The 25,741-nt window shown below is 46.0% G+C and overlaps 1 protein-coding gene across 1 annotated transcript in view; it reads right to left on the reverse strand.

The window, feature by feature from the left end:
• eepd1 (endonuclease/exonuclease/phosphatase family domain containing 1) overlaps nucleotides 1-25,741 on the reverse strand; it is a 68,799-nt gene that overhangs the window by 40,276 nt on the left and 2,782 nt on the right. Inside the window, exon 2 of the mRNA XM_084313142.1 lies at nucleotides 799-850. Coding sequence (XP_084169268.1) covers nucleotides 799-850 — 52 coding nt within the window. The remainder of the gene's footprint in view (nucleotides 1-798; nucleotides 851-25,741) is intronic.

Here is a 25,741-nt window from a genome sequence, read left to right on the forward strand (position 1 = left end):
GTACTAGCTCACGTATGGAGATTAGAATGTTGAGAATCCTGAACATTCTAATGATGATGTCACCATGGCTACTGGCAACTGCTGTAGAGTGGTAGAATCTTAAAATACATCTCAACGGGTTAATTTCTGAAAAATATTAGCTTTTGGGATACAAGGTTTTTTCATGGGTGGCCAATGTGTCATGTATCTTAATCCACAACAACTGGTAAAGAGGACGTCCTCCACTCCCCACACGCACGCACAACACACATAGCAACCACGGTCATATTTTTAGCAGCAAAGCACAGGCAAGAGGCAGTATGGTTCAACCCAAATATGAGCCTAGAAATAGCAGAGGTTTACACATGAGAGCTTCTATTGAGAGTTTGTATGTGTGTAAGAGAGAGAGAGAGTGAGTGAGTGAGTGAGTGAGTGAGTGTGTAAGAGAGATTGTGTGTGTGTGTGTGTGTGTGTGTGTGTGTGTGTGTGTGTGTGTGTGTGTGTGTGTGTGTGTGTGTGTGTGTGTGTGAGTATATTGGTATGAAGGAGCGATGAAGTGAGAAACGTATAGCAGGAACTCCATAGAATCCTGGATGGGCCGTCCATGGGGCGCTGGGCAAGGCCATTAACCCCGGTGTTGATTGGCCTTTTACCAGGGCTGCTTTTTAAAGTATTTTAGGTACAAGTCCTTTGTGACAAGTCTCGAGTCAAGTCTCAAGTCCTTTGTCACAAGTCTCAAGAACTACTCATAACAAACAGGCCAACTAGTTGCTGGTCGTTTTGGGAACACCTGAGAGAGTTGGAGAGCTCGTTCTGTACCTTATCAAGTGCCTCACGCTCCGCCAAGTCCTGCACCGCCAGTAACTTGATGCTGAGAACAGAGAGGGGGGACGGGACGACAGAAGGGGGAGAGAAACAGAAGGGGGAGAGAAACAGAAGGGGGAGAGAAACAGAAGGGGGGAGAGAAACAGAAGGGGGGGGGGGGACTTTGTTATATAAGCGGAACATCAAGTACAGAAGTCACTGCTCTGTTGGGAGGAAAAACCAGTTTGTATATCCAGTTTTGGTAATCGTCATGTTTTTACTGGGATTGAAAGTATACATTCGTTTTCTAAGTTTCAAGTGTCAGTAAACCGTGAAATACATTCAAAACCCCAATGTAGAAATGTAGCTTCATTCCCGACACGTTCGAAGATACAAGGTTTTCTGGCTGACGGCGGCAACATGTTATTGGTGCAGTAAAGCCATGATCAAGAGCACACAGCGTCATATGTGCTGTGTTGACACAGCAGATACGAGAGAGAGCGGCCGGGCCTGGTATTACCCACACAGCAGATACGAGAGAGCGGCCGGGCCTGGTATTACCCACACAGCAGATACGAGAGAGAGTGGCCGGGCCTGGTATTACCCACACAGCAGATACGAGAGAGCGGCCGGGCCTGGTATTACCCACACAGCAGATACGAGAGAGAGTGGCCGGGCCTGGTATTACCCACACAGCAGATATGAGAGAGAGCGGCCGGGCCTGGTATTACCCACACAGCAGATATGAGAGAGAGCGGCCTGCCCTGGTTTTACCCACACAGCAGATATGAGAGTGAGCGGCCGGGCCTGGTATTACCCACACAGCAGATATGAGAGAGAGCGGCCGGGCCTGGTATTACCCACACAGCAGATATGAGAGAGAGCGGCCTGCCCTGGTTTTACCCACACAGCAGATATGAGAGAGAGCGGCCTGCCCTGGTTTTACCCACACAGCAGATACGAGAGAGAGCGGCCGGGCCTGGTATTACCCACACAGCAGATATGAGAGAGAGCGGCCGGGCCTGGTTTTACCCACACAGCAGATACGAGAGAGAGCGGCCTGCCCTGGTTTTACCCACACAGCAGATACGAGAGAGAGCGGCCGGGCCTGGTATTACCCACACAGCAGATACGAGAGAGAGCGGCCTGCCCTGGTATTACCCACACAGCAGATACGAGAGAGAGCGGCCGGGCCTGGTATTACCCACACAGCAGATATGAGAGAGAGCGGCCGGGCCTGGTATTACCCACACAGCAGATATGAGAGAGAGCGGCCGGGCCTGGTATTACCCACACAGCAGATATGAGAGAGAGCGGCCGGGCCTGGTATTACCCACACAGCAGATATGAGAGAGAGCGGCCGGGCCTGGTATTACCCACACAGCAGATATGAGAGAGAGCGGCCGGGCCTGGTATTACCCACACAGCAGATATGAGAGAGAGCGGCCGGGCCTGGTATTACCCACACAGCAGATATGAGAGAGAGCGGCCGGGCCTGGTATTACCCACACAGCAGATATGAGAGAGAGCGGCCGGGCCTGGTATTACCCACACAGCAGATATGAGAGAGAGCGGCCTGCCCTGGTTTTACCCACACAGCAGATATGAGAGAGAGCGGCCTGCCCTGGTTTTACCCACACAGCAGATATGAGAGAGAGCGGCCTGCCCTGGTTTTACCCACACAGCAGATATGAGAGAGAGCGGCCTGCCCTGGTATTACCCACACAGCAGATATGAGAGAGAGCGGCCGGGCCTGGTATTACCCACACAGCAGATATGAGAGAGCGGCCGGGCCTGGTATTACCCACACAGCAGATATGAGAGAGCGGCCGGGCCTGGTATTACCCACACAGGATCCTCCCGGGCTCCGCTGAAAGCATGACTCATGGTTTCCCTCGGGGGAGCAGCAACAAGAGGTAGGAACCCGGGTAACGTTATATAATCCTGCGGAGGATGAGTTTGAATTAACTACTACGATTTCAGACTTTTTAGACAGAGCTCCTAATCTGCTATACATAAACACATTAGTGCACAGGCAGGGGGAGAGAGGTCGTTTACAGCCCAATAAACATTTATCAGTTTACTTGGGAATCGTTTTCCGGCTCACTAGTCAGCACTATTAAAAAGAAAAGAAAAGAAAAAAGGACTGAATTGCAAAACGTTTGTAACCCGATGCTCTCTCGTCTTTCTGCACAAATACTCTGCACACCAGCTAAAAAAAATCTACAACTAAGGAGAAAATGGCCTTGCAATGAGCTAAGCATTCCACGTTTGCCGTTTTCAACTCATGTCATATATTAATAATAAAAAAACACGTTGTAATAAGGAGGGCAAACAAATAAGTTACTAATTAAAAGCACGTAAATTTAAAAAGGGGAAGAAACATGTCCTGATATATTGCACCCAAAGTATAACACACACACACACACACACACACACACACACACACAACTCTGCAAAGTCTGCAGAGTTGTAAGTTACAGATGGGATGCTGTTTGGTGCAACACCAATAAACTAAGCCGGGAGCACAGCATTAGACCGTCGCTACATCTAACCTACTAATCTCTAATAATAGGAGACAAAAAAAGGACATTGCATAACATATTTCTATTCATGAACTGTTGCTGGGCTGAAAGGGGCTTAGCTCCCTTAACAGAGCTTCCTTTCCGCATTCAGACAGATCTGGGATCAGGCTTTTACACCATTTTAGTAGCCATTAGTAGAATTATAGCGCTTGTGTGACATAAATCATTCGGCGCATATATAAGGTGGGAATCCTCAGATGGGTCGTGTCCCAGAGGTCGCCACGGAGGTCATTCGGCACCGGGAGACACCGCTACTTCTTTACAATCCAATGTCGTCTCCTCTGGGTGACGGGGGAAGTCATCTTGGAACATTCCCCCTCCCGCTCTTATGATGCCAGTAGGTGGTGTTCTGACGGCAGCCTCTAGCGGAGCTCCTGTTAACAGTTACAGCGCAGACTGCGGACGTCACACGCAGCACATGGCATGAGGTCGGGAAGCAGACCGGCCGCTTGAATAATGCCAGGAATACAGCGCCACTTCCTGCGCCGTTACAAATCGCAAGCCGTTGGATCGAGACTAGAGCACTACTCGGCTTCGGTCAAATCCTTTTTAATGATGATGCTGATGATGATGATGATGATGATGATGATGAGAGTAAGACCGCACCACAGCCTTGAGAGAAAATCAGTCCAAGACAAGACTATATAGGTCAGTTTATGTAAAGAGTAGGGATGCTCGATATTGGCTTTTTTACCGATACCGATATTCCGATATTGTCCAACTCTTAATTTCGATACCGATACCGATACCGATATCAACCGATACCGATATATGCAGGGTTTCCCCCCAAAAAAACTGAATAATTTCAGGTAACTAATAATTTCACTGGATGCATTCAAAAGGCTTTCTAAATGTAAGCATTATCTGTGCAAAATATGATAATTAAAAAAGTAAAAATTAACATTACATATCTCTTGTTGTTGAATTAAACCAACATGCATACTTTTGACAATAAATAAAATAAGAATTGGTTCTTACTTGCTTGCCTGGGTAAATAAAGGTTAAATAAATGTAAAAAAAAAAAAAAAAAAAAATGTTTTTTTTTTTTTTTTTTTTTACCGATACCGATATTTTCCGATATCACATTTTACTGCCGATATCGGCCGATAATATCGGTCGGCCGATAATATCGGACATCCCTAGTAAAGAGTATAACGTTTTCCTCTGGGCTGAAAGGCCCATAAGAATTCTATGGAGCTGCTGCCCTTGCCCCCCCCCCCCGCTCCCATGATGTCATATACGGGTCAGCAGAGGCACCTCAGGTCAGAGAAATGTCTAATGGAGCCCCCCAGCTTATTCCACTCATCCATTCCAGGGGGGGCCACACCGGGTCTATTTTCATCTGCGAACCATCTTCAACCTTCAAGTCAAGCTCTGGGCCTCCTTCTCGGTCGAAGCCTCTGAATGTATCGCCATCAGCAGTCCAGCTTTGATTGATCCTAATCCCCGTCGCTGTGGATCGGATGCGTTTTAACTGGGTGGGATTTGGACCCACTTAGAAGGACGCGTCTCTCCCCTGCGCGGTCCAACTTCCAAGTGCATATTGCGTTATGCAATGCTTACTGTGGACTCCAGTCACCCGAACAACTGCCTCTTTGAACTGCTGCGGTCAGGCAAGCGATACCGGAGTCTCAAGGCGAGCACAGAAAGACTCAGAAGAAGCTTCTATCCACAGGCCATCAGGCTGCTCAACGAACAATGAACACTACAACAACCATCAAACGCACATAGCACACACATCCACACGCACACACTCACTTTAAACAAACACACTGTAGCACCCACTCCCCACACTTTATAGCACACACTCACTTTAAACAAACACACTGTAGCACCCACTCCCCACACTTTATATTTATTGATAAAAGGATTGCACTACAACTCGTACACCTTACTGTAAATTGTACCTCATCCCATTTCTGCTTTGCACTATATAGTATTGTATATTAGTACACTGCATAGTATTGTATATTATATGGTAACTCAGTTAAGTCTATTCTGCATCGAACATTGTACATATGTCTATACTGAACACTGTGACCTCGTTTTTTTGGCATTAAAATTAAAATACCATCATGGCTCCATTTGCAAATGAAAGCAGGAGTTTCAATGATGCCCCTTTCTATTTATCTTACAAATCCAGCCGCTTCCGCCCGCTCCGCCACTCTGCCCCGCCCAGAGGCAGCTTACATAACACTAGGAGAGAGAGAGAGATCCTGAACAACACCGGCTCCGTCTCTTCGTAATCAGTGAGCGTGTGCAGATCCTGTTTTCAGAACAAACCGGTCTGGAGTGAGAGAGAGAGAGCTAGGGCCCTTCAGACTGACACCCCACGCTTCCTCTGCCCCATGGGGGACATCACTTCATACAATGAGAGGACACTCCTGTAGAGGCACTCTCTCTTTCTCTCCCCCTCTGTTCCACCCATTCAGTAATATCCTGCCCCTCCCCCGCTGGCGTCTTCAGGGATACATTTCCAAACCTACCTTGACCTGACCTGACCTGACCAGACTGACCAGACCATTACAGGGCCTCACTAAAAGCTCTGTGCCTGAGGTTGAGCCATGGGTACATAAAGGCCAGCCTGTTTACAGCTCTCTCTCATACCCTCGCTCTCTCTCTCTCACTCTCCATCTGGTTTCTGTAATATGCGTAGATCAACACAAATCTGTCAACAATACAACTGTGGGAAGGGGGGTAATACCAAAGACGTTGATGCAAATAGCGAGTATTCCAAGTAATACTCAGCTGGGATGAAAACGAGTGCATGTGCAAATTAGGGATGATACCGATACCATAACCTGGGCTTTGGGTATCGGCCAATACAGAGTACCAAACTGATTATTTGTAATAGTCATTTTGGGGTGATTGGACAAATTATTGAGATGATTATAACATTTTCTCCATTAGAGAGTTAATGTAAAAAAATTCAGCAAATCAAGTCACTATGCTTTGATTTCTGGCACGTGGAAATCCTCCGATACCGATATTCTATTTTAGCATGATATCAGACCGATATCAAATACCAATATCGGTGCAAATATAAACATGAGTGCGTGCTCACACACACACACACACACAAAACAAGGAGGTGCGATAAAGGCAGTGCGAGGACTCGGTGACATTTGCAGATTGCAGTCACACTGTCATCACAACAATTGGCACCCGTCCCGACGGACACGTCCAGTGATTTAGCGGAGGGGCGGATATCTGCTGCAGACACCAAACATGAGGCAAGACAGACTGCTTGTTAGATTAGCAGTTATCGGAGCGCAGAGAGATACGGTTGCATAATCAGGGGGGGCAAAGAGCCAGAAAGGTCTGCCGCAGCAGCAGTAGCAGTAGCAGGGCAATAAAGCTGAATGAGAAAAGCCTCCTCTTCACTTGAGAGTGGCGTTCCAGAGACGCATGATTTAGAGGGCAGTGATAGAGAGCACACACACACGGCCGTGACAATGTTCGGAAAATGAATCGAACCAGACCACAACACGCACTAGGGATGTAAATATTTGACCCCACAACGATTCGATTACGATTCTTCAGGCAACGATTCAATGCATCATGAAATATCTTCATTTGACCACAATTCCATGCGCTATATTTTCGATCAGTTAATTCCCCAAAAAAATATATTATACACAAATGTGGCTGGGGGAACTGATTCACTCAGCATGAATAGACTATAGGTCAATAATAGGGGTGTAAATGTAGTAGATGTTATCCTGGCCGAAAAGCTCTTTACTGGAAAACGATGCACAACTTGCTCTCCACAGTCTGGGCCATGTTTAACAGCCAATACATAAATGCACTTGTGTCGCTTGGTTGGTCTCAAGCTGGGCTGTTGTGGGGTCCTAGTCTTATATTGGGCTGTTGTGGGGTAGGGTCCTAGTCTTATATTGGGCTGTGGTGGGGTAGGGTCCTAGTCTTATATTGGGCTGTTGTGGGGTAGGGTCCTAGTCTTATATTGGGCTGTTGTGGGGTAGGGTCCTAGTCTTATATTGGGCTGTTGTGGGGTAGGGTCCTAGTCTTATATTGGGCTGTGGGGTACAGAGACTTGTGACTGTTTCTGTTTTGCAAAGACAAACTGGGTTGGATGCAGCGACTAGGGGCTGGCACTGAGGCAGGGTTTTGGACACAGCGACTAGGAGCTGGCACTGAGGCAGGGTTTTGGACACAGCGACTAGGAGCTGGCACTGAGGCAGGGTTTTGGACACAGCGACTAGGGGCTGGCCCTGAGGCAGGGTTTTGGACACAGCGACTAGGGGCTGGCCCTGAGGCAGGGTTTCGGATGCAGTGACTAGGAGCTGGCAATGAGGCAGGGCTTTGCCGGGTAATGCCCCCCAAATCACTGTCCGCTCGCAATAAAGTGCTGCGCCAATGGAATTTTCCACATGAGCTCCTCTCCCTCCGTTGCCCCCAACATCCTGCGTCAGCTCAGCACCCAACCTCCACAGCACACACACCCCCTGCTCATGACCTCAGCATCAATGCCTGGCCAGAATCACTCTCCTCCCCCCCCCCCCCCCCCCCCCCACACACACACACACACACACACAAACACCTTGGAGCATCACCAGCACGCTTGGCCTGACTAGAATGTAAACCATGCTCTTCTTCACCCAGAGCCCATGAGGGAGGGGGAGGGGGAGGGTGTGTGTGTGTGTGTGTGTGTGCAAGGCTTAGACAGTGTTTTATGTGCCTGCATTCTAACTAGAGATTGACAGATATGCTCCATGAATAGCGTGCTAAAATAAAAACATTTCATATAATTTCACCCCAATGCTAAAATTCAAAACCAATATCCATGTAACGTGTGAGAAAGTAAAAAAAAAATATTTAAAAAAAATAAAGATTACATATCTGATTAATTCTTGTCCAATAGGGTTTGAGAAGCGGTTGGGAAGTTAAGACGGGTAATGTGCGTTGCTAAGAACGTCAGATGCCATCTTGATCGGGGTTGCTGACATCAGTTTTCTCTCATGATGGTCGTGAGATTTCCTATGTCAGCTCTTCACACAGCATGACTTCCAAACAACCCAGAAATCCACCCGTCAACACACACCGTCAATGGGAATAACCTGTACATATGGTGGCTTGCGCCAGACATCAGCTTCCCAAGCCCTTTTTTTTTTTCAACTAGTGTTCTAGTCTACACTATTGACTGATGGCTACTCAGTAATGGTCAATACTTTAACTACCACACTACAAAAGGTTAACCTTTCACTACCACACTACTAACGGTTAACTGTCTGTAGTGTGGTAGTGAAAGGTTAACCTTCTGTAGTGTGGTAGTGAAAGGTTAACCTTCTGTAGTGTGGTAGTGAAAGGTTAACCTTCTGTAGTGTAGTAGTGGAAGTGTAACCCCTTTGTAGTGTGGTAGTGAAATGGTTAACCGTATGTAGTGTGGTGGTGAAAGGGTTAACAAGTTTAGGACTCACAATTGGTATCAGTGGTGTGGTTATATGAATACTTATATTACTGAATACTATGGCGCGACCCCGGTCAGTCGCCTTTGGTTTAGCTCCGCGACGATTGTGCACATTTTTAGCTATTATGTTTGTTTTTTCGACTTTTTTTATTAAATCATCACTGGCGGGTATGTCATACGACCGCCAGACACTTATGGACCTAAACTCCGGACTCAAATTGGAGTTGGGAGACACTTTATGCCCAGAAGGGCTAACAGAAATCAAGCGGGAGAACGGCAACAAAGGAAACGGCAGAAAGAAACATAGAGGTAGACGAGGCGGTATCAGACTTAGATTAAAAAGATCTGCTTACCGTCCAGCAATTCCATCCATCTTTCTGGCGAATGCACGTTCGTTGGAGGGAAGGATGGACGACTTGAGAGCGAGGGTACGATTCCAACGGGAGATGAGAGACGTTAATATCATGTGTTTCACTGAGACATGGCTTAAGCCAGCAACGCCGGACAACAGCGTCTCTCCATCGGACAATTTCACCGTCCTGAGAGCAGATCGCACGGCAGCCTCTGGGAAGAGCGTCGGAGGTGGGGTCTGCATCCTCACGAACAATCTCTGGGTTAATCCCAAGGAAGTACATGTCCTCTCAAGTTCATGCTCCCCAGATATGGAACATCTCCAGATCCTGTGTCGCCCGTATCACCTACCCCGTGAGTTTACCGCGGTCATTTTATCCGTCGTGTATATTCATCCACAGGCAAATACCGGCAAAGCGCTGGGGGAATTACACGACCACATCAACAAACAGCAGATCAAGCACCCGGAAGCCGCGACGATAGTGACTGGTGATTTCAACCAGGCAAACCTGAAAAAAGTGATGCCGACTTTTTTCCAGCACATCGCCTGCTCCACAAGAGGGGGAAACACACTCGACCACTGCTACACCCCGTTCAGAGCTGCCTACAAGGCTGTGGCGGCTCCGCCACTGATGGGCTCTGTAAGCGCGAGCGATCATGACTCCATCTTTTTAATCCCAGCATACAAACAGCGATCACGCGAAGCCGTCGTGTCACGTGAGACAAAAAAGTGGGCTGACGAATCAGAGGCCGAGCTCCGTGACGCGTTCAAGGATACAGACTGGGACATGTTTGAAGAAAGCGCCAGTGACGTCAGCGAGTATGCTGATACCGTTGTAAGCTACATAACAACAGTGGCAGACGGCATTGTCCCCACAAAGACGGCGCGGGTTTTCCCAAACCAGAAACCTTGGGTGGACAGCACTATAAGAACAGCCCTAAACTCACGCACCACGGCTTATAACCTGGGCAGAGAGTCAGGAAATATGGAAGAATACAAGGCTTCAGTCTACACTCTGCGCAAGGCTGTTAAACTTGCTAAGAGGACATATGCTGAGAAACTGGAGACACAAATGGCACAAAACGACACAAGAGGCTTGTGGAGGGGACTGAAGACAATAACTGACTACAAAGTCAGCGCCCCCGCAATGGGGAGCGACGACGCCTCTCTAGCGGACAAACTCAACTCCTTCTACGCTCGGTTCGGTGTAGACAGTGTCGCCACTAGCCCTCTGGCTAGTGACGTCACTGGCGCACCGGCTGTTGTGGAGGGGGGGGGGCAACCGCGGGGGGGCGGGGGCGCTCTCTCGTTGTCGGAACACAGTGTGAGAAGAGCATTTATGCAGGTGAACACCAGGAAGGCTGCAGGCCCAGATGGTATAACAGGACGCATACTTAAGTCCTGTGCAAACCAGCTTGCCCCGGTGTTCACCGCCATATTTAATCAATCCCTGGCGGAGTCAGTAGTCCCTGCCTGCTTCAAGATGTCTACCATCATCCCTGTACCGAAGAAACCCTCCCCAACATGTCCAAATGATTACAGACCGGTGGCACTCACCTCTGTGGTCATGAAATGTTTCGAGAGGCTGGTCAAGGACCACATTTGTGCCTCTCTCCCCAGTGATATGGACCCTATGCAATTTGCATACAGGACAAACAGGTCCACTGATGACGCGGTCTCCCAGGTACTGCACAGCACTCTCTCCCACCTTGACCGTCAGAAGGGGGGCTATGTGAGACTGTTGTTCATTGACTACAGCTCAGCGTTCAACACCATAGTCCCCACCAGACTGGTGGACAAGCTGATCGAGCTAGGCCTGAGCTCCGCCCTGAGCGCCTGGGTACTGGACTTTCTGAGTGAAAGACCCCAGGCGGTCAGGGTGGGGGGTCAGACCTCCAACACCATCACCCTGAGCATCGGGTCCCCCCAGGGCTGTGTTCTAAGCCCCCTGCTGTACTCACTCTACACACACGACTGTGTGGCCAAGTTCAGCTCCAACTCCATTGTGAAGTTCGCCGACGACACGGTGGTGGTGGGGCTGATCTCGGACAACGACGAGAAGGCCTACCGGGAGGAGGTTGAGGTACTGGAACGTTGGTGCCAGGACAACAGCCTGCTCCTGAACATTGGTAAAACCAAGGAGCTGATCGTGGATTATAGGAGAGGACAGCGGGAGACACACACACCACTGAGGATTAACGGGGCTACCGTGGACAGGGTGAGCAGCTTCAAGTACCTGGGGGTCCACATCTCAGAGGACCTGACATGGTCAACACACATAGGCACAGTAGTAAAGAAAGCGAAGCAGCGCCTCTACCACCTGAGACAGTTAAGGAAGTTCAGAGTATCGGGGAAGATACTTCAGTCCTTCTACTCAGGAGCTGTAGAGAGCATCTTGACCGGAAACATCACTGCCTGGTATGGGAACAGCACGGCACAGGACAAGAAGGCCCTACAGAGTGTGGTGCGCTCAGCCGAGCGTACCACGGGTATTGCGCTACCTCCCCTGCAGGCTCTATACAACAAGAGGTGCAAATCCAGAGCCTGCAGGATAATGAAAGACCCCCACCACCCCAATAACAGCCTGTTCCAGCTGCTGAGGTCAGGCAGACGCCTGCGAATTCTAGAGACTAAGACGGAGAGGCTTAGGCTAAGCTTCTTCCCCCAGGCCATCAGAGCCTTGAACAATGAACATCGAGAGACACAGAAACTGAACTATCCACACACAAGTACATACACGACACGCACGCTGAGCACGCTCACACACTAGCAGCCACTTTAACACTCATGCCGCACACACGCACACTTATGGCCAGAGGAAAGGCCACTTAAAATAGTATAACATCAGGAACAGTGTATTGCACTACTAAAGCTAACTAGCATGTCCTATATGCTCTGTAAATACTAATGTACAGATACCGAGATGGCACACCATGTACCTGTTTATTGCACTGTTTTATTGGATTCTATTAATATGTTGTACCACTGTATTTTATTGGATTCTATTATATGTTGTACCACTGTATTGCACATCGTCGCGGGCAAGACCAGCCGCATTTCATTGTATACCTGTATGCCGTGACAATTAAAACTCTTGAATCTTGAATCTTGAATCTTGATATGGTGCACCCCTACTTCTACCAGCAGGACTGACGGACTGGTTCTATATGGTGCACCCCTACTTCTACCAGCAGGACTGACGGACTGGTTCTATATGGTGCACCCCTACTTCTACCAGCAGGACTGACGGACTGGTTCTATATGGTCCACGCCTACTTCTACCAGCAGGACTGACGGACTGGTTCTATATGGTGCACCCCTACTTCTACCAGCAGGACTGACGGACTGGTTCTATATGGTGCACCCCTACTTCTACCAGCAGGACTGACGGACTGGTTCTATATGGTCCACCCCTACTTCTACCAGCAGGACTGACGGACTGGTTCTATATGGTGCACCCCTACTTCTACCAGCAGGACTGACGGACTGGTTCTATATGGTGCACCCCTACTTCTACCAGCAGGACTGACGAACTGGTTCTATATGGTGCACCCCTACTTCTACCAGCAGGACTGACAGACCGATCCCCTGCTTGTTGCGATGATGACCTTCATTCATGCTTATTATTTGAACAGCTACACTGGGCTGTGGGCTGGTGCATGTACACACACATACATAGTAGGGCTGAGCCCAAACGTTCAAACCTTCATTCGTTACGTTGACATTCGAATTAAAAAAAAATTCTTCTATTAATTCCGTTTAAACCAATGGGGTTTTTCTTCACAGTTTCAGATAAAGATTAGGCTACACTAATATTATAGTATTAAAAGAAACTGATGAGTTATATTCATTAAAGAAAGTTGATTTAATTGATTTATTTGGGCTGGGGCTTCTCCCTGGGCTGGGTCTGGGGCTGGAAAGTTGATATAATAAAAAAAAATACTAATTTAATCAGATTAATCACTTTATTCAAATTGAGGATTTAGTTTGAGGATATTAAAAAAAAAAAAAAAAAAAAAGAAGAAGAAGAAGAAGAAGAAGAAATTGAATTTAAAAAAGGTTTGAACGTTCGTTCGAAAAACCCTGACGAAGTTCGAATCCCAAAAACAGGGTTCGGGGACAGCCTTAATACATACACACACTGACATATCTACTGTAACTAAGCATTAATACAGACATGAAACATTTTTAAATAAAACATTGGCAAAAGAAGGAATGATATTGTTAAAGGGGCACAAATCATGAATCATACATCAAAATTGCCTAATTATATGCATTATACACAGTGATGACGATACAGAAAAATGAGAAATGCATGGCAAAAATAGCATTTATTGTCAGTATTTTAGAGACCCCCCATAAATTCACAAATCATGTTTTCAGGGGCTCCCCTAGCTCCCCCGTGGTTCGCACCCTGCTCTTAAAGCGTTCCAATCCAGCCCACATCACCATTTTCAGTGGTAGTGCCTTAAGGTGTGTGTATATTGCTTCTACTTTTTAGTCATCCGTTACCGATGAGAAAACATGTAAACAATTTCCAGACTTTAGGTTTTAGGCCAGAGGGCTTCTCTTGCCCCTCTGTTCTAAGGAGTGGTCACTATCTCTCAGTAGGCTCTGGGCCATGGAGCTGAATGCCCAAAAAAGGCATTTGAAGTACTCAACTGCAATGTCTCTTTAAAAGAACACACCAACATTTTGGGAAATTAGCTTACCATCTTCTCCAGAGAGAGACAAGAAGATAGATACCAGTTTCCTCTCTGTGCGTTCAGGAGAAAGCTATCTGGCTGCACGTTATCCTAGCTTAGCACAATGAATGGAAGCGGACAGTGACGGGTAGCCTTCGGGTAGTTGGACAATGCCTAGGCTAACCGGCCATGTCCGCTTCCATTCATTGTGCTAAGCTAGGCTAACGTGCAGCCAGATAGCTTTCTACTGAACACACAGAGAGGCAACTGGTATCCATCTTCTTGTCTCTCTCTGGAGGAGACGGTAAGCTAATTTCCCAAAATGTTGGCGTGTTCTTTAAGTTGTGTGTGATGGCAGACATATCTACAGCAGATATCCAAACGTCTGCAAACCACATTTTTTTGTTTTCCTTTTTAATTTTGGGTAAACTACCCTTAGGAAGAGGGGAGCAACAGCAATCTGTACTGTAATGTAGCTCATTATGATATAATTGTACTGTAATGTAGCTCATTATGATATAATTGGTCTCCAATGTCAACACGATGTAAAACTGTCAGCCACCTCTGCACAGTGTCATCTCTACCCCCTGATATCCACGATGGGGTTAAATGTGAATGGAATGAAAGAACCAAGATTTAGTGCGGTTATACAAATCATCCTTCCTTATATGATTTCTTGAGGAGATCAGAGTTGTGTGGTTTGAAGTCCGATTGCATTAACAGGAATGATTTAGCGACCTACAAATGGCTAACTGGGGTGATCTGATTGTCTTGGCGTTATCAGATTATCTCAAGTCAAGGCACACAGCATGTGCATTGTCTCCGCTCTTGTATCTCATTGGGCCAGTGGTTTTATCCACTAAAGTCAGATGTTTAGAAGAGTACCATGGTACCAAAGCACCTCAAAGGCGCTAAAAACAAGATTACAAACATCACAAAACAAACTGGTCAGAGTAGACTACTACTTGACCTTACCCCCAGAACCCACCTCACCCCTGCCCACTTTGACAACCTAGGATGGCTTAGAGTAGACAACAGAGTACAGCAACTTGCAATGGGCCTGGTCTACAAGATACACTATACGACTAAGGTACCCATGTACATGTCAAAATACTTCCCAAAGGTCAGTGAATACCACAACCACTACACCAGAGGAAGCTCAACAAATCATGTTAAACCCAGATTCGGCTCAAACAAGAGACTAAACACGTTTCGCAATTATGCCACATCAATGTGGAACGCCCTACCCAAAGCTGTAAATGTAAAGGAATGTGAATCCCTACCCACATTCAAAACCGCTCTTAATAGAATATTCGGGTTTACGCCCAGAGCGTTGAGTGCCACGCCCGAGAATATTCGGGTTATTTATCTATTTTTTTTATTAGCGATCTGAAATCATATTTCATCACGCGAGCCTACCGTTGGAGATCCAGGGACCGCCGGCGCTCAGATATGAAAAAAGCGCCCCCTATCGTCTCCCAGATGGTAAATCACCCTTTTGGAATGGACTCAATGAAAGTGAATGGGAGAACGGATTTCCCACTCCACATTTTACTTCTCACTGATGCAGCCGGGGTCTACCAGAGTTCATTCTGGAGGCTCTGAGCCACGCGGATCATGTGTTATACTGTATACACGGTTGATCAATACATTTATCAATTTTTTCGAATGGCGATCGGAAATTGGAATAAACCATTTGGATACCATCTGACCTCAGGTAAGGACGCTATGTTATCAGTGTTAGGATAATCAGACTCGTTTTCACTTGAGATATAAGCGTTTCCACTATATGTGATATAGCTGTTTTGACTGTAAAAGCCATGAGGAAATAACAGCAGCGATTATCAGCGCACGGCACGAGCGTGCGTGCGCACACATATACTATCGATCATCTAGCGTTTATTTGAAAACAATTCATAAATAGGCCGACAAATGACAACGTTCTGGAATATTCCAGTAAAAGGAGATTATCATAGAATGTGTTGTTTTTCCCCGGAAAACGGGTGATTTTCAAAATGCTATTAAAACGGAAATGAAGCGATAAAAATACAATCTGCCTTGCCAATGTTGACTGGAAAATGAGTCTTTGATAAGCGACGGGCAGATTAGACACATAGCCATAATTTAAAACATAGATTAGGCGATATTAACGTTAACATTGGGAGTGGATGGTGGCATCAAGGGGGTAAAAAGGAAAACCCAGCGTGGCACTCAAAGTGTTAAAGGCTGCAATTCGAAACTGGCCACCGTAAATGCCCAAACCCCCCACCACCTCCTAATAGACAGTCTCCTCCCCACCGCATGTATATATTCTCTCGCCGCCGTATGTATATTTCTCTCCCACCCACCCACCCCCTCCTAATGTACAGTCCCCTCCCCATCATATGTATATACTCTGTCAGGATCTATGGGTAACAGTACTGTATATTTGAATACCGTTTATGTCACAAATGTATTGTACTAAATACCTGTATGTCCATATGCCATAAATGTCATGCATGTTGTGTATGTCATAAATGTCGATATGAATTGAAAATGGGGGACCCTGATGTAAACAAGACAAACGTCTTTCTCTGGTCTGCATCCCCTTAACAATTGTGTGTATTGAACCGTACTGTATTGTACCCATTCTGCAATCTGTTAAATAAAGTTTTCATTCATTCATTCATTCATTCATTCATACAATCACTGAAAAGGGGGGGGAGAAATGCCTTTCATTCTATCAGAGTGAAACTTTACACATTGAATTTGGATATAAAAGACAATCTTTTGTATTATGACTTATATATTTTTCTCAGCAGAGTATGTAATTTTTTCAGTTTTAATGTGATAGATAACTAAATAATTTACTGTTTCAAAATGTAGTTCCTATTGTGAATTACCAGGTATTTTGTTAATAAGTGTCTAAATGTGGTGGCTGCATCTACAAGTTAAGGTGAAGAAAAGGTGATTTGTGTAAAGGGAATTTCTGTCCGTTAAAGTTTGTTCAGTAGCTTGGTGTACATATCGAGGTTCGTACAAAAACGTGAAGAATTATATTTGTAGTTGGTTTTGACGATCGCTTTATATGTTTTATGAAACCGCAAAATAGGATACATCTCCAAACCAAATCACAATTTTCTGGGGTAGTGCTTCACCTTAACCCTTTCAGTGCCACGGACGACATATCTCGTTTTTATCAGCCCCCCCCTTGAGTGCCCATGACGACAAATATCAATTTATTATTTTATTAGCGATCTGAAATCATATTTTATCAACCGAGTATTTGGAATGGCGATCATGAATTGGAATAATCTTTTTGGAGAACATCTGATCTGAGGTAAGGCATCTATTTTACCAGTCTTGGGATAATCAGAGTTGTATTCGCTGAGATCTCAGCGTTTGCCCTATGTGTGATGCGTCTGTGTGTGCGCGATCGCTGATGAGGAAATAAGATAATCGATTTTTCAGCTTGCGTCTATAGCGTGCATACGTACACCAGGGTTTCCGTTGTCCGGTAATTACCGGTTTTTGACCGGCAAAATCTGTTGAAGTCCGACATATTTAATCTCTCCGGTCATAATGTCCGGTGAAAATAATTCCCTCTAAGCACAATTTGAATTGTATTAAAATAGTTACATTTGTTTCATTGTTGCTTCACCAAGCAGGTCTAATAATGACAACGATGTGTGTTCTATTATGATACGTGTGTAGTGTTCTGATAACGACTATTGGTGAAGCGATGTAGAGATTCATTTGGGTTAGGCAGCGGGAGCTAGATTTGCGAGACGTATGCAACTGCAGAGCCGCAGAGCTGACAGTTGTGCGCGCACAGTGCAATACACCAATTCAGCCATTGGCAATTCAGCTGTTGGGTGGGTGGCGCTGCTGAACATATGTGTAAAAAAACAACATATTCCACTTAACGGTATATTTTTTTAATGATTCGTTACGGCGTAGTCAATACTTCCATGCGTATAAATTGAGGAAGTTGAGAACACACAGGGACCTCTGCCGCGCGCTGCAACACACAGGAGCTTGGCGCGGTGTAGCGGCAGGCGTGGATAAGGGGGCGTGCTAGCGCGGGGTCACGTGGGCGTCGTGGCCAATCAGAGGAACCCGGAAACCGAACTGCGTTGTATTTGGCATAGACGCAACCGGCGTGAGAGCGCCGCTGGCTCTGCGGCTCTGCAATTGCATACTACTGGTATGTTCTTCGTTGGGACTGGGAGGCGGAAATATAATAGTCATCACGCAACTTTTATATTTCACGATAATGTTGCCGTCTCTCTCTGCCAAATTTCTCAGTTATTCGCTTGATATAATTAATACAAATGTCCAATATAACGGAATTAGTTAGCTCATAAAAATTTGATTATAACACAATGCTGTTTATTAATGTCGGGCCGACTTTATTTATTAAGTTAAAATATTATAAATCTACATGCCTTGAGGATGTCATTCTTTATATAGCCTGCCTATCAATTGTTTTTAAGCTCAATAAACTCTGACCGGAATTTCTCCCATTTGACCGGCAGATTGAAATCTTGCCGGACACGGAGACCGGCACCAATATTTTCTAACGGAAACCCTGACGTACACATACTATCGATAATCTAGCGTTTATTTGAAAACTATTCATAAATAGGCCGAAAAATGACAACGTTTGTGTATTCTAGATATTCCAGTAAATGTCTTTTATCATGGAATCTTTATATTTTCCTTTAAAACGAGGGCTTTTCAAAATGCTATAAAACAAAAATGAACCGATAAAAAAACAATCCGCTTCGACAATGTTGACTGCAAACGAGTCATTGATAAAGCGACGGGCAGATTAGACACATAGCCATAATTTAAAACATAGATTAGCCGTTTTTAACGCTAACATTGAAGTGGATGGTGGCATTCAACAGGTAAATCAAGGTTAAGCAAGGGCTCTGAAAGTGTTATTAAGGTGTGTGTTTCACTTCTACATTAGTCATCTGTCATCAATGAGAAAGCAATAAGAAACCGGTCACGCCACATTCAAACACCGTTTCCAGACTTCAGCTTTTAGGCCTGAGGCCGTTTCTGTTTGTCAACATGTCTTCCTCTTGCACCTCTGTTCTAAAGAAGTGGTCTATCTCTCAGGAGGCTCTTCCCCTTCTTCTGTGGTTTCAGCTCCGAAAGCACAGGCAGCCACCACCCACCCCCCCCCCCCCCCCATCAGGGCCCTGTCTGACACACAGGTCAGAGGTTAACTAGAGACTCACGGCGAAAGCTAAAACAAACCCACTTGACATCCTAAAAATACACACTCACCTAAAGTAACCTTCAGCTTGGTGCGTCGCTGGACAAAAACAGCTTCAAGGAAGCTTTTCAACAGTTTTGGAATTAACTACTCTAAAAATCACATTATGCACAAAGTGTAGCCTATTAAAACCCACCTTGAAGTCCTAATGATAGGACTGGATGGAACGTGTTCAGAGGCCGAATACAAAATGTGAGGTATGAAATATTCTGCAGTGTATCAGGGTATAATTTCTTTATAAATTACTCAAATAAATTATTCTATCAAATGTAAGACTTTGCAACGTCACAGCTGGATTGTGAGGACTCGTGTGATGTCACCACTATAAGTGACATGCACATCTAACCACGCTGTTGGCACCAGATGTTTCAATGGAAAAACAAACCAGACTGGAAGCTGCACATCAGCTGCTGCGCAGCACAGAACCCAGGGTGAGGTTGCAAAACTGACATTACAGCATCGCTGTCAAAACTGCAGCCTCTGACACAATACAAGATGGATCCCTGCAGCCGAGTCAAACTGGTGTGGCGATGGTGGTGAACACCACTACAGACACACACACATCGACTTCACTCTACACTCAACACACACACACCGACTTCACTGTACACACAACAGACACACACCCACTGACTTCACTGTACACACACAACAGACGCATCAACTTCATTGTACACACACGACAGAAACACACACCAACTTCACTGTGCACACACGACAGACACATCGACTTCACTGTGCACACACGACAGACACACATCGACTTCACTGTACACACAACAGACACATCGACTTCACTGTACATACAGACACATCGACTTCACTGTACACATGACACACATCGACTTCACTGTACACACAACAGACACATCGACTTCACTGTACACACAACAGACACATCGACTTCACTGTACACACAACAGACACATCGACTTCACTGTACACAACAGACACATCGACTTCACTGTACACACGACAGACACATCGACTTCACTGTACACACACACAGACTTCACTGTACACAAACCAAGAGCCCAAAAGGGATTCTTGGAGCCCAGCCGGGGAGGAGAGCAACCGAGGCGAGCACACCAGAAAACAAATACATGAGTCACTGTGTAAACTCTCAGAATGAGAGTGAGAAACAGAGAGAGAGCGATAGAGAGAAGCATGTGGATCCCTGGAGCAGAGACGTCAACAAAGCACAGCTAGTCAACCGAGGGCGTGTCAGCTCTACACCTCGCCTCTGCTGGTGAACTGCATTAACCCCATGGCCTGGTGAGCCATCGATGGTCCACTCTGTTTCGCTTCCTTTCAGCCAGCAGCATTAAGACCGTGACTTTTGGCGGCAGGTCAGACCAACAGCTGGGCCTTCGAGGTGCGAGACAAGCTAGTTGTTTAACCTTTTAGTAAAGTAGACTTACTGAGACGAGCCAGTTGTCTAATCTTTTAGTAAAGTAGACTTACTGAGACAGGCCAGTTGTCTAATCTTTTCGTAAAGTAGACTTACTGATGAGCCAGTTGTCTAACCTTTAGTAAAGTAGACTTACTGAGATGAGCCAGTTGTCTAACCTTTAGTAAAGTAGACTTATTGAGATGAGCCAGTTGTCCAATATTTTAGTAAAGTAGACTTACTGAGATGAGTCAGTTATCTAACATTTAGTAAAGTAGACTTACTGAGATGAGCCAGTTGTCTAACCTTTAGTAAAGTAGACTTACTGAGATGAGTCAGTTATCTAACCTTTAGTAAAGTAGACTTATTGAGATGAAACAGTTGTCTAATCTTTTAGTAAAGTAGACTTATTGAGATGAGCCAGCTGTCTAATATTTTAGTAAAGTAGACTTACTGAGATGAGCCAGTTGTCTAACCTTTAGTAAAGTAGACTTGTCTCATCAGAAAATGTAAATAATGTACACTACCGTTCAAAAGTTTGGGGTCACCCAGACAATTTCGGGTTTTCCATGCAAAATGAATAGAAAATATAGTCAAGACATTGACATGGTTAGAAATAATGATTTTTATTTTGAAATAATAATTTTGTCCTTCAAACTCGTTAAAGAATGCTCCCTTTGAATTAATTACAGCAATGCAGACCTTTGGCATTCTAGCTGTTAATTTGTTGAGGGAATCTGAAGAAATGTCACCCCACGCTTCCTGAAGCACCTGAAGCACAAGTTGGATTGGCTTGAAGTGCCTTCTTGCGTACCATACGGTCAAGCTGCTCCCACAACAGCTCAATGGGGTTGAGATCTGGTGACTGCGCTGGTCACTCCATTACAGACAGAATACCAGCTGCCTGCTTCTTCCCTAAATAGTTCTTGCATCATGTGGAGGTGTGCTTTGGGTCATTGTCCTGTTGTAGGAGGACATTGGCTCCAACCAAGCGCTGTCCACAGGGTATGGCATGGTGTTGCAAAATTAAGTGATAGCCTTCCTTATTCAAAATCCCTTTTATCTTGTACAAAGTTCTCTTTTTCTGGCCATTTTGAGAGTATAATCGAACCCACAAATGCGATGCTCCAGATACTCAACTAGCTCAAAGGAAGGCCAGTTTTATAGCTTCTCTAACCAGCCAGTCCAGTCCGACTACATGCCAGCTGGACCGGCTACCCTCCCCACTCCTCCAGACCATAGCACCAGACATCCTCCCATTCCTAACTGCAACCATCAACTCCTCCCTCAACTCGGGGGTGGTCCCCACCTCCCTAAAACAAGCCAGTCACACCACTCAAAAAAACAAAAAAAACATGAACCCCACCGTCATAGACAACTATCGTCCTGTCTCTCTTCTCTCCTTCCTTTCTAAAACACTTGAACGTGCTGTATCCAACCAACTTACTGCTTATCTCTTACAGAATGACCTCCTAGACCCTAATCAGTCTGGCTTCCGGACTGGCCACTCCACAGAAACGGCCCTCATTGCGGTCACAGAGGCACTTCACTTAGCAAAAGCGAAAGGCCTCTCCTCTGTCCTGATTCTCCTAGATCTATCTGCAGCCTTCGACACAGTCAACCATCAGATCCTCCTCGCGGCCCTCGCAGGAATGGGAGTGGCTGGCTCTGCGCTGAGATGACTGACATCATACCTCAATGACCGCTCCTACCAAGTGTCATGGAGAGGGACCCTGTCGGCCACCCGCCCCCTGCGGACGGGTGTCCCCCAGGGCTCTGTCCTAGGACCCCTTCCCTTCTCCCTCTACACTAAATCACTGGGTAACATTATCACGTCTCATGGCTTCTCGTATCATTGTTATGCCGACGATACTCAACTCTTCCTCTCCTTCCCTCCCTCAGATATCCACGTCTCTGAGCGGATCTCGGCCTGTCTGTCTGACATCTCCGCCTGGATGACGACCAACCACCTCAAACTGAACCTAAGCTAAACAGAATTGCTCCACCTGCCGGCCAAATCCTCCCCCCTGACCGACCTTTCCATCACAGTCGATAATGCAGCTGTGACCGTGTCCCCGACCGCCAAGAACCTTGGTGTTGTCCTCGACAACCAGTTGAACTTCTCTGCTCACATCGCAGCGACAACCAGAACCTGCAGATTCCTCCTGAGCAATGTCAGAAGGATCCACCCCTTCCTGACAAAAGAAGCCACCCAACTCCTCGTCCAATCAACAGTCATCTCCCGCCTCGACTACTGCAACGCACTGCTCGCTGGCCTCCCGGCCACTGCCACCAAGCCTCTTCAACTCATTCAGAATGCAGCGGCCCGCCTGATCTCAAACCTACCGAAGTCGGCCCATGTCACCCCACTTCTTAGGGACCTGCACTGGCTCCCCATTGCTGCATGAATCCGCTTCAAGGCCCTCGACCTAGCATACCGTGCGGCAAAGGGAACCGCTCCCGCCTACCTCCGGTCAATGGTCTCCAACTACACACCCTCAAGACCCCTACGCTCTGCATCTTCTGGCCGCCTCAGACCTACTCCTATCCGAGCTCCGGGAGGGTCATCAAGGAGAAGCCGCCTATTCTCAGTCATTGCCCCACAATGGTGGAATGAACTACCCACCCCAGTTAGAACAGCCGAAACCCGTCCAATCTTTCGCCGTCGACTAAAGACGCACTTCTTCAACCATTATCTGAAATTAAAAAAAAATTATAAAAAAGATATCTAACCCTAACTAACCTTACTGTCATGCACTTGTCCTAATAAACTAACCTACACTGTAGCACTCAACACTTGATGAACATTGTTACTCAGCTGATAGAGTTGTGCCCTTCCTGATGACTTGTCGTACAGAACTTTTAAGTCGCTTTGGATAAAAGCGTCAGCTAAATGACTAAATGTAAATGTCTCTAACCAGCAAACCCGTTTTCAGCTGTGCTAACGTAAAGTTTCAAGGTTTTTCTAATCATCCATTAGCTTTCTAACGCTATTAGCAAACACAATGTACCATTAGAACACTGGAGTGATGGTTGCTGGAAATGGGCCTCTATACACCTATGTAGATATTCCATTAAAAACCAGGGGCGGCCGGGTAGTGCAGCGGACTAAGCGTCTGTCTACCACCACAGAGACAGTGGGATCGAATCCAGCTGTGGTGCTTCCGGGTTGGCCGACCGTCCATACTAACACGATTGGCTGTGTTAGCGGGTGGGAAACCCGGCGAGGGTGGGTCCTGGTCGTTGTAAACAGCGACTCCTACAGTTCGGTCGGGGCGCCTGCACAGCAAGGGAAGGATCTAAGAGAGGTAGTGTGACCTTCCACATGTTACACTCTCCCAGTGAGAGTCCGCGCTGCCAGGTGAAAAGAAGCGGTGGGCTGGGTACACATGTATCGGAGGAAGCATGCGATAGTCTCCGCCCTCCCGGACCGACGGTAGGGGGTAGAGTGCGCAATGACCAGAAAGGGGATTGGGAATTGGCAAAACTACTAACATTGGGATGGGAGAAAAATCGAAAAAAGGAGGAAAAAAAGATAATAAAAAAACAGACATTTGCAGCTAGAATAGTAATTTACCACATTAACAATGTATAGAGTGTATTTCAGATTCATTTAATGTTATCTTCATTGAAAAAAAAAACAGTGCTTTTCTTTAAAAAAGACATTTCGAAGTGACCCCAAACTTTTGAACGGTAGTGTATGTTATGTTATAGACGTCATATATAAGTCATGTAATATATTTACGTATTGTAATGGCCAAAGTCCAAAACAAACGCCGCAAGCAGGAGTTGAACAAATAATCATTGCAGTCGCGGGCGAGTGCTCTCAGAGCCTCTCACCCCTATCTAACTGTGATTATAATGAGTTTACCCTTCGCTTTACAGTTATGATTAAGTCATAAAGCTAGGGTTATGGTTAGGGTTTGATCAAGGGGAACATACGTTTTTTAAAACATGTAATATATTATGTACTTATTTATAATAATATGTAACATGTTACATTTTCTATACAATATATAAATATATGACTTATGGCTGTAACATAATGTACATTATCTCCCTTTTTTTCCCCCAAGAGGTCTCGTACTCCATTTACATATTCTAAGTGAGATCGGGCTGCACTGAGATGAGCCAGTTGTCTAACCTGTAGTAAAGCAGACGGAACATGGGCTGAAGGAGTTCAGTAAACTCCAGTAGCTCTTTCACCAGGGCTGGCGAGGAGCCAACATACACTGTAATCTCAAGCCTGGATCTTGCGATTGCTCACACAGTGCGAGTTGGATCTCTACACAAACAGACATACCGGGTACGTCCCAAAGAGCAGTGTGTTTATAATCTCATTCTCACTGTCAGGTTGACTCTCTAGGCTACCAGGCTTAAAAACGGGGAACGTTAATACATTCACATGATGTTGTTCCTGCGCCCCGGGACAGTGTTTATGAACATGCACCACTCTCTCCTGAAGCTAGAAATCAGAGACTAGCTCAGTGATGTAACTGGGATGTAAAATATGGAGTTGCTCCGTAGACAATGATGAATGGGGCTCTGACGTCAAGAGGCCATAAAATGTCTCGCACCCAAATGAGCATTGCTAGGTCTGAACCAGAATTAAAACATAGCCTAATTTTGGGTGTAAGAGCTCACACAAATGTGTTATGGCCTCATTATCATCAGCACGCCCCATTCATTGTCTATGGAGCAGCACCAGATTTTACATCCCACATGGGGGGATTCACTTCCAATCCAGACTTGCATACAGAGACTGAAAATCCCTATTCTCTGCTAGAGGTAATCAGACCTCATAAAGCTCTGTTGAACAGGGTTTTCTCCATGCTACTGTGGGGTGTGAGGTTCTGCAAGAGGCAGGGTGACTCATTCCTTCGGGTGTGGTGGTTTTCTGCATCAATGTGATAGATGGAGGAGTCATGTGATGTATACAAGTTGCAAGGGATGCCCGTTTTTAAACAGTTTTAGTATAAAAAAAAAACACCAGCAGGAAACGTGTCTCCCCTATTTCCCCTCGAGAAGAGACTCCCCACACACACCCCAAGAGACTGCGTCGCTCCGTGCAGTTACACAAGCAAACCCAGTGAACGTCACCTTGTGCCAAAGCACACCCAGCCCTATGATAAGTGTTCATTGTGAATCAAGTGTAGGAGAATCAATTAAACTCTGAGAGGCCGCGATGAAACCTGAAACGGATAAACACTCTTCTTCTTTGGATAAATAAAACGGGGAGCTGTAATAAC

Source organism: Notolepis coatsorum (genome assembly GCF_963971535.1).
Source record: "Notolepis coatsorum genome assembly, chromosome: 4".
Classification (NCBI taxonomy): domain Eukaryota; kingdom Metazoa; phylum Chordata; class Actinopteri; order Aulopiformes; family Paralepididae; genus Notolepis; species Notolepis coatsorum.